Below are 10,818 nucleotides of genomic sequence, written 5' to 3'. Positions count from 1 at the left end.
GGAATGAGCTCCCAAGGGAGGTGGTGCTCTCCCCTGCCCTGGGGGTCTTCAAGAGGAGGTTAGATAGGCATCTAGCTGGGGTCACCTGAACCCAGAACTCTTTCCTGCCTATGCAGGGGGTCGGACTCGATACTCTATTGAGGTCCCTTCCGACTCTAGCATCTATGAATCTATGAATATTTTGCATTCATGAGAAAAAATTTAAGGGTATTTGTACACAAATTGCATTTCAGTAAAATAGCAAATAGCTGAAAGTATATTTATGTAAAAGTATTTTTAAACCCCATTACAAAAATCTACAGTCATATAGGAATTCAGTAACAGTTTCCTGTCCAGGTAAGAACTATGGCTTCAGTAAATGCTAGCAGCCCTCCTGTTTACAACTCTGACTGAAGGGATTTCCAGCAGCAGTCATGTTTCATAACTTATGTTTGACCTATTCAATCTAACATTACCAGTGAAAGAAATTTAATTACTGCTTATTAAGGGTCCCTTATTAGCCCTCAGGCTTTTCAAAGGACTTAGGCAATCAACGCACCACCACTCTCTCTTGCAGTATTTCCATCTAAGAAAACTTCTGGTTCTTAATCTACAACACTTTACCAAACAGTAACAAAGTTATTTTGATCATATCTTTAATAGTTTAAATATTATATGGCTAGGCAAATATAGATATAATGGTAAAGTCAATTCCAGGAGAGTCAGGCTGAAGGAGTGAAAAGTGGAGGTAAAGATTTCCCCCAACTGCATACAGCTTTCCATGGAATTCATCAAGAACCACAGATTTTAAAGAACTGTGATTTTAATATATGTAAGTTTGGTAGGATTTGATTTTTTAATTGGAAACTTTGATAAATGTCAATTTCACCTTACACTCACAGACCAGCAAAAAAATATTTCCATTGTTAATAACAGAAAATGACAGAAAGGGGATGTAAAAAAAATGATGGCTCATGGAATGTGTGGTGACAGGAGGAGCCGTCCTACAGAACTGTGCTGACTGCTGTTTGGACGGCAACTCCCAGAAACCCTAGGGGACTGGGAATAAAAGGAAAAGGAAGTGATAAAGTGGATGAGGGAGCTCAGGCAAGTGGGGCCAGGACTGGTGGCAGCACTGCTGCTCAGGTTGTTGCAGTCCTACAGTAGTTACATTTATCATGGTGGGTGGTTAAATTGCACTATAAAAATAACTAGTCAATTGCCCATCAAGAATGGGGGGGGGGGAAGGGGGGGAGGACCAGCGCTGATGACTCCACCCCCCTCCATCCGCTCAGTCAACGCTGCCTGCTGCAGCACTGGCCTCACCCCACCCCCTCCATCTTTGTGCCCTGAAGGGAGCAGGGGGGTGGGGCCAGCACTGATGGCATCACCCCCTGCTGTCAGCTCCATGGCCACTGCCTCCAATGATAAGGGGGAGGGGCAGGGACAGAGCCCTGTGTCCACCCTCCCTCCCCCACACGCCTAGGAACAGAAACTCATGGACTCAATATAGATATTGAAATTCTGACACACTGCAACCTGCTGGACATCTGACTCTCCAAATACCTCTCCACTTTTACCTGCTACAACCCCCTACCATCCCCCACCCCAGTCTGTCCCTCACCCCCTGACACCTCCATTTCCATTTTCACTGACTGGCTTTCTTGCCTGCATTGCATGCCAGCCTCTGACTTTTTCACTATTCCTTCCATCCAGGAACAGCACGCATACCAACTGCAGGTGTTTCCTCAGCCTGACAAAGGGTTTTTCAACCTGAAGGCTAGAATCCCAGACAGCTAAACTAAGCTTACCTGGAGCCTCACAACTCCGCTGCAACCAGCAAGCCTCAAGCATGTCTAAGATGTGATGGGTCTGGGCTTTCCCCAGCCAGAACTGGGCATGCATGTGGTAGCTGGAGGTTACGGCGCCTCCTACCCGCCTTTCACCAGGGAGATCCTTGGTCCTGGCATTTCCTGGGGCTGCCGTGCTGCCGGCAGTTCCACCAGGCCTCCTGACCCTGGCAGGGTGCAGTTTTAGTGGTCATGCCCAGGACCTGGGGCTCCTTCCCCATAGCCCCTGCCCATACCTCCAAGTTTGTCCTGGTACGAGAGCTCAGCACAGACATGTTTTTCCCCTGCTGGCTGGTGATACAGTGAGTGCCCTCTCTAGCTCTGAGAGCGGGGCACTAAATGGTTGTAAAACCCAAGGGTAAAAAAAAAAAAGAAGTACAGACAAAGTGAGGAGGGTAGCATTCATTCCATCTGTACATGGAGCTTAGGGAACCCCAGGAACCGGAGGTTCACCTTCAGGAACACCAGCTGCTCCACCAAACCAGGATCCAAGGAGGTGCGGTGGAGTGTCACTACAACACCAGCAATGCTGAACACCCTCTCACTTGAAACACTAGTTGGTAGACAGGACAGGTGTTCCCAGACAACCGTGGCCAGATCCAACCACATCTGGTTCCAGCTTGCCCAGCAGGCCAAGGGGTCACATAGCAGCAGCTCCACATCCTTGGCAAGATAGGCAGCCACCAAGGCCTGAGCACTACCTGCCTGATGGTGAGGTCTGGTGCCTCTGGACCCCATGATGGAAGCCAGGCTCTTGGCCACATTGGCAGCGGCTGTGGTGGAGGAGGAGACTGGATGGTGGATGTGGTGCTGGCACGGGACAGTGGATCCCCCTCTTCCACACCCCCTCACCTCCGGCCTGCTGCCTCCCTGACTCTCTCCCTGACATCCACTGATCCAGGGTTTTGCTGTCACATACGCTGACACTGCCCTTCACCTTCGGGTCACACATGGCAGCCAACACGTGGACCATACTGGACCACAAAGGATCAAGCCATTCCCTGATGCCCTCCTTCAGTTGCATCACCAGTGCCTGCACGTCTTGTGACAGCGGCTTGCCCCAGCCAGGGACACTGATCCCCTGGAACTCCTCTATTTCGTTCTAAAGTTCCCTCACTAGAGGGATCACCTGGCTAAGGAGGGTATCGCCAGCACTGAGGCTCTCAGTGGCCTCGAGGAAGGGCTTGAGAACCACCAAGATCTGGGAGATGGTATCTCACTCAGCTCTGTTAAGGGGGCCACTGATCCCAATCTCCCCAAGCAAGGCCATCTCATGGATGGTCTTCTGTTGCTCCACCAGCCTCTTGAGCATCAGGTATGTGAAATTCCTCCAAGTCTCCACATCCTGCATGATTTTGTGCTGCGGGATATTCAGCTCTGCCTGTTTGTCCCACAACATCTTGCCCCACTTGATACTCCAGTGGAAGTAGCCTGCCACCTTCCTGCATTTGGAAATGAGCTTGCTTGTGGTACTGGTGCCGTCACCAGCAGCCCTGTCCCCCACTCCAAGACATCCCCGACAATGAGGTGGAACTTGTTTGCCACACAGTGGATGCCAACAAAGTTGGCATCACGGACCGCCTTGACCATATTGGCCCCATTGTCGGTGACCATGAGCCTGCGGATGAGCTCACCCTGCTCAACAAGCCACCCCTGCACCAAGCATTTCATGGCCCCCTTCATCTCAGTTTCCATGTGGGACTCATCCATCACCTCGGCTTGAAGGAGCCCACCAACGGCCTGACCAGTGCTCTGTGAGGGAGAAGTATGCATGATCTCCACCCTGGCTGCTGCAGATGTCCGAGGTGAAGTATAAGGCTACCTGTGGACCTGCCTTGCGCAGCTCCTCCCACAAGTACTCCCTGCATGCCTCATACAGGGAGGGCACCACTGAAGGCAGTATGTGCAGACACTTGGTATGATGGCGCCATGAGCCACCTGAACCCTGGCAGCTCAACTAAGAAGAAGGGCTGGTCATCCACAGCAAGCATGTCCCCAATGGTCTGGGTGATCTTGCTCGCCTTTGCAACATGCCCCACTTTCTGTCCACCCTTCCCCCACTGTTCCAGGGTGACCTGCCTCTGCTTTGTGGGGATGGGGGCTTTGGAGCAAGATGCACTGGCACCAGTGGAAGCTTTTTGGGCACGCTTCCACTGGTGCCAGGCTGAGGAGGAGCAAGGGGAATGGGGTGGTGATGCATCAGCATCCTCGTGGTGCTCATGTGTTTCGTTCCCTTGCCCCAGCTAGTTTTGGCTTGGCAGTGCAGGTAGACAGCATATGTGGGATCATCTGCCAGATCAAAATGATCCCAGACCACACTACACCCTCGCTTCTGGGATGCGGGTGCATGTGTGGATGCTGCCTTTTCCCCCTCCTCAGCAGGCAGAGGCACAGCAACAGAAGGAGCAGACTCGGCTGAGCCACTTGCCTCCACAACCTCTATCTCAACCTCCTCTGAAGTGCCTTCTGTGGAAGGAGACCTGGCTCTAGGGGAAACTTGAGAGGTTTGGAGTGCAAACTCAGCTGATTTCCCCACCTTCCCCAGAGTTTCCCTTGTTATGGCACTCAAATCCAGCTCCCGCTCTTTCTCTAGCACTGGAACGCTCAGCATGGGAAGTGAAATGGGGGTGGAGGAGACTGTGATGCTGGTGCTGCTTGTTGTCATGGGTGTGGGGGAGGAGGGGGATTATGGCTGGTGCTCTTGGAGGGGATGCAGACTCAGGCAGTGGCACTTCTCCCCTCTCCTTGCTGCCAGTAGAACTAGAAGCCTCCTGCCTGCTAGTTGTAGCAAAGAGGCTGCATCTCAGTTCGGGGGGAGGCGGTGGGGGTGGAGAAACTTACAGCTCTCCTTCTACCAGCTCTTCTGCCCCTCCTTGAAGGCTTGCCAGCTACCTTCCCAGCACACTTCATAGTGTGTTTGGTGTGCTGGAAAATCTGTATGTTCTTCTGTAATGTAATCTGTATTTATGTAATATATGTAGATAATTGTGTGCATGTGTTTATGTAATGTATGTATATATTTATGTAATAAATAAAATATATAAATGTATGTATGTGTTCCTGAATAAATTCTATATTCTAATACGCAATATATACTGTGCTTCCCTGCACAGTGAATGGAATGCACACTGTGAGAGAAAGCGCAGATTTCTTTTCTGGGGGAAAAGAATCAATATAGACTAACAAAAATAAAGAGAGGATTTTGGGGGAGGAATAAATTGAAAGGAATGAATGAATATAATAATAAAAGGGTATTAGGAAATCAAAAGGTATTGGATCCCACTTGCTAGTAACAGGCTAGTAAGTAGGAAGTGACAGCCTTTCTCTGACGCTGCTGAAAGACACAGCTCAGTAACTGACCCCAAGGCACAGAGAAAGCTCAGTTCAAACACTGCTGCTTTTTATGTTGTTTTTCCATCCCTTCCCCAGAGCACTGGGATTGGAAGGCACCTCAGGGAAGGATCAGTCACTGGCCATCTGCACAAGTCAATATCAGAGCAGTCCTTCCCCCTTGCTCACTTTAGTTTCTGTTTCCCTGGAAGCAAGCCCAGCTTCAAAACTCGAAACGTTTCAAAACTTTCAAAATGTTTCGAGTGTCCTTGTTTCGAGGCTGTTTTGAAGCTTTTCGCTTCATTTCAATTTCACTGTTTCAAACTCAAAACGAGTCAAAACAGCACTGAAACAAAACACCCAGCGAAATTTCACACAGCCCTCGTCTATTGTTTTTTCTTGTTTTGTGGGTGGCTTGTCTTTTATTGTAAACTGCCCTGAGCCTTTCTGGGTAGGTCAGGTTATAAATCTAAATCAGGGTTTCAAGCTCATTTGGCCCAGCAGGCCCAATGAGTGGCACAAGATTGGTCAACAGGCTAGATGAGTGACATGGACTTGATCAGGCCCACAGCTGGCCCTGTGCACTGGATCCTGCACATCAGGCTGGTCTGGTGCAGACACCATGAGCACCCTGGACCAGTCCTGTGTTCTGAGTGCTACATGTGTACCTGAACTGGCCTCACAAGCCCCATACAAATGCACACAAGATCTGGCCCCAGACACCATGTCCAGTATGCAGGGCCAGTCCAGCAAACACCACATGTAGCACAAGGGTCTGATGTGAGACCAATGGTAAAGGCTGTAACTCAATACAACAGTATATGGTTATAATTGGGATAATCCAGTTTTCAAGGTCACTGATGAAGTGAACCATGAATAGGTAAAACAGCACATTTCTGGCAGAGATCAAGGGGGACAGAGTAGTAGTTTACTATTATAACTAATATTTCAATTTTCAAAAGTTCAAAGCTTCTTGCATATTAAACTTCTTACACGCTTGAAATATATACTTCTCCATAAAAGTGCTGTGTGGAAGAAATTCCTTTAAATTTTAGTATTCATGTAGGACTGGGAAAGAAAGGGACAGGTTTAGGACAGGTATGGGCAAAACAGCGAATCTGGCAGATGAAAAATAGAAGATGAAATAGCAGAAAATAGCAGATGAAATTCAATACTGATAAGTGCAAAGTAGTGCATATGGGGAAAAAATATCCTAAAATATAAATACATGATGATGCCTATATTAACTTTTACCACATAGGAAAGAGAACTTGGAGTCATTGTGGACAGTTTGCCAAAAGCATCAGTTTAGTCACAGTCAAAAGGCAAATAAAAATGTTAGGAATTATAAGGAAGGTAACTGCAAGCAAAAGAGAAAGTATCATTAAAAATCTTTATAAATCTGTGATGCATCCATGTCTTAAATATTATATGCAGCTTTAGTCTCCCCACCTCAAAAGAGATACAGAAGAACTAAAAAAAGCACAAAAAGGACAAGAACAATACTAGAAGTAGGGGACATAAAATGAAATTAATAGGTAGCAGGCTTAAAACTAACAAGAGGAAGTTGCTTTTTGGGGGTGGAGGTACATAATTATCTTGTAATTAAGTTGTGGAACTCTTTGCCACAAGACCTCATGGAAGCGAATGGCTTAACCCAGTTCAAAAGGGGACTGGACTGAACAAATTCATGGAAGAATGGTCCATCAGTAGGTATTGATCATGGAGGTGCAGTCTCAAAATCAAAATTTCCTCAAACTAATTGGTAGAAGCTGCAGTGAGAGAGAACCAGGGGACAGAAATCCTAGACATAGCCTAGTTCAACTTTCCTCTCAGCATCCACTTTCTGCCACTGTGAAAGACAGGTCTATTTGTTATGCAGGCATGGTAGAACTAGGCTGACCAGGAAAATACAAGCCTCCCACAGTGGTTAGAGTAGTGATTCTCAAGCAGCATGCCCCAGGATGCCACACAATCTTAGGACTGTTAGGTATGCACATATGAGTCACAAGATAAACCCAGGGATTTCAAATAGGAATCCATAGTGTTAAAAACATTCTCATCTATTGCTGTCCTTCTGAGTTCTTTGCAACAGAAAACCTGCTCAATTTTTTACTACAGAAAAATAAAGTAAAAACTAAGAGCTAGCAACTTCCAAGGGATGCCTTCATCCTAATGAGGTATATGTCTCAAGTCTTCAGATGGGAGCATCAGGTCTAAAAAGGTTGAAAACCATTGACTGTATACTGACTGTATATTGGAATAAAGGATTAAAAAAAACAGGAAGGGAAGTGGAGGTCAAAAGTTAATAACTAGGATTCCAAGTGGGGACATCAAGCAAAGGACACTGGCTAGCACTCACTGGCTAGCACTCACTGTCCCTTGACCATATCTAAGACGACCACGGACACTGCCCAGTGAACTTCTGCTCAGACACATGTATGGATAAGTGAACAGAAAACAGCCTCAAAGTCACCTGGGTTCCCCCACAGCTATTGCCTGCTGCCTGATTTGATAGATGGACAGCTTGGTCAGGGCCAGAAGGCAGTTGATCAGAAGGTACCAGGGTTTTGTGGAGCTATGAACTGAGTATGACACTGCACTAGAAGACCTACAGTCTGATCCAGTAAATGGCATTTCTTATGTTCACATGTTCTTATATGCTGGCCTCTCAGAAGTAGGTCTTCATTAGGGTGTATCATACAGGCCTATAAGTGTGTTGACTATATGCATAAGTAATTTTTCATTATTTATAAGCATTTTACCTGGACAGTATATTATAAAAAAAATGTTTAGAACAAGCACTAAACCACATGTCAACATACCATAAAAGGCTTCAAATATCAAAAACACCTGATGTGAAGTTTTAATGTCCCCCTCACCCACAAATGGATAACCTTTTCTTCAGGACTCCATAATATGGAGCAACCAAACACACTTTATTCAAAAGTTTAAAGAATTTTACTTTTCTAATGACAGTCTAAAACCTATCTGGAGTAATTGGGTAATGAAAGAAAAGCACTATTAAATATACTTGGCAATAACACTATTATTCCTTTAAAAAACACTCACTTCATACAAGAGATTTATGATGCTTGATAATTACTTTGGTTTCAGTGCAAAGTTATTTCCCTTCAAAAATAAATATTTAGACAACAAATCTTCATAAAACAATGTTACAGCAAGAACGGACAGACAACCCCTGAAGAAACCTAGATGAGAACAAAAATTAGATTCTTCTTTCTTTCCTCCCCCTTCTTTCTGCTAGTACACTTCAGAACTACACATGAAGCCAAAAATTTGAATTGCCCATTCTATATTTTTCCTATTTATCATTGTATTTCTTCTTGTTAATATGCTTTTGCAGAATTTAACTAATTAAATATAATTCATCTACCACCAGGGAGTCAAACTCATTCAGCCCTGTGAGCACATGAGGGTCTCTGGGCTGGTCTGTGGGCCAGGTTGGGCCATCCTGGGACACAGCACCAGCCTAGCAGGGGGCTGCCAGCCCCCCAGTGCTGTGTGCAGCATGCAATGGCCCTGCTCCAGGGCTTGTGCTGCAGGTGGCTCACAGGCACTGGCACAGGCTCACAGGCACAAGCACTGTGGGTGCTGCCTGCAGCACAGGGTGCTGGCAACAGGGAACATGCTGCACCTGGCAGCCTGCCAGACAGGCCCTGCACACTGGCTCCAGGGCTGGTCCAGATCAGAAAGGATAAGATATTTGAAAGTAGTCAATACAAATATAGGCCTGAATGATAGGACCTAACGAAGCCCTACTTCTGAGAGACCGGAGTACAAGAACATAAGTGCCATTCACTGAGTCAAACCATAGGTCCAGCTTGCCCAGTACCCTATCAGTCTAGCTCGTGTACCAAACTGGCTCCACATACCACAAAGGGCATATTAGGTTGATTCAAGGCCCTTGGGCCTGGTCATATCGCTCTATCACCCAGATCCAGCCCTGTGGGCCATAAGTTTGACACCCCTGAACTACCACATACATGCATGCCATTCTTGTTCTTAAAGTCTTGCTGAATGCTTTTCATCTTGAAATACAGAAGAGAAGTAGTCAGCACAAAGTAGTGGGGGCCAACCTTTTTGGCAGGTATGCCCCAAATTAAGTCGCACTCCTTCCCCAAGCGATCCTCACCCCCTCAAGGATACAGTAGTTTGTTTCTCAAGGGAACAGGGATGGAGGCAGGAGCCTTAAGCTTCTGGCTACCCTCAAGAAGAGTATAGCAAAGGCAGGACTCTGCTGGAAGAGGAGCTGTCAACACCAAGAGCCAGGTTAACCCTTCCCTAGCCCCACAACTGCTGCAATTTTACAGGGCTAACGAGGATCAAAAGCCCTGAATTACATGGCAGCTGAGGGCCCAGTGTTAGGCTAGCATAGCTCTCAGCAGTCACATCTGACACCTTCTCACATCTGTGGAGACTGAAGCCTCCCTCCTCCCCTCCAATTTAGTGCCTCCCCTTATTGAGTACCTGGGGATCACCTGCCACACAGAAGCTGCTTGTGCCACCTGTTATCCATGCCACAGATTGACTATCCCTGGTAAACAACCGTAAATAAAATAAAAGTCAAGGGCGCCAGTCATCCACAAAAATAAGCAACATTTGCTCAGCTTAATTAGTATTTATGCACTGGTCACTAATTAACAACTATCTTATACAATTACTCATTATTCTATTGCCGGGTAACATGGCCATATAGGTTAGCTTTTTGTTATAATTAAACAATTCAATAGAAATATAATATTTTCTTAATAAAGTGCTGCCTGAACCTTAGATTACGATCTGAAAATAAGAAATCTTAAGTTACAAGAATTCTTTTCTTTTAATACAAGAGCATTCAACAGAAATTACTGACATGTTTATAATGATCATTGTCAAATAGGTGACATTTATTCAATATTATAGAATACATTTAATTTTAAAACAGAAGCCTAAGCAGCCTTTGTTTTGTTGGTCTACATTTGTTTTTAGTAAATCCCTGCCACAAACAAGTAGAAAAGGTAAAAATCTCACCTTATTTCCAGCTATACTCCCCTCCTGTCTTATAGGAAAGGAAATGTTTACATGCATAAGCAGAATCACAGTCTCTGTAGAAACAGGTTAGTGACAGAGAGAAAATTCAGTATGCATCTGAACCTCCCATAATCTTAGCAGGTGTAAGAGTGCATTTTTTCTCCCGTAACTGTTCCCCACCCCAACCTCTCTGCAGTGTAGGTAATAAAATTAAACAAATTCTACTATTCATTCATACCCCGCTCTCACTTAAGATTTCCTTGTCTTAAGGAACATCAATACTCCTGTACAGCAGGAGTAGAGAGCTGGAAAAAAAAACAACAACAGAGCACTGTGGTTTGTACCAAGATAAGTTGCTATTGGCAGAAAAAAAGAATACATTAAAAAAAAAAGAATACAGAGGGCACAGCAGCCCCTCTGGCTCTCCAGGGATCTAGCAGACCTCCTGGGGCTAAAAAGAAAGGCCTACAAAGGATGGAGGATGGGATTCACCTCCAAGGAGGAATATTCTGCACTGGTCCGGTCCTGCAGGGAGCAAACAAGGAAAGCCAAGGCTGCAACTGAACTCCAACTAGCTTTGAGCATCAAGGACAATAAAAAGTCCTTTTTCAGATATGTGGGGAGC

General features: G+C 45.9%; 1 protein-coding gene across 5 annotated transcripts in view; it reads right to left on the bottom strand.

Moving 5' to 3' along the window:
- ADCY9 (adenylate cyclase 9) overlaps positions 1-10,818 on the bottom strand; it is a 70,691-nt gene that overhangs the window by 49,789 nt on the left and 10,084 nt on the right. Inside the window, exon 2 of one of the 5 annotated variants that reach the window (XM_025192852.1) lies at positions 10,194-10,267. The exons of 3 other annotated variants lie outside the window; for them this stretch is intronic. In XM_025192852.1, coding sequence (XP_025048637.1) covers positions 10,194-10,267 — 74 coding nt within the window. Of the gene's footprint in view, positions 1-10,193; positions 10,268-10,818 lie in introns of those variants that run through there. One more of the 5 variants, XM_025192850.1, reaches the window with a different exon arrangement.

This window comes from Alligator sinensis, unplaced genomic scaffold (genome assembly GCF_000455745.1).
Source record: "Alligator sinensis unplaced genomic scaffold, ASM45574v1 scaffold1406_1, whole genome shotgun sequence".
NCBI classification, from domain to species: Eukaryota; Metazoa; Chordata; order Crocodylia; family Alligatoridae; genus Alligator; species Alligator sinensis.
This window is presented reverse-complemented; position numbering and strand designations above follow the sequence as displayed.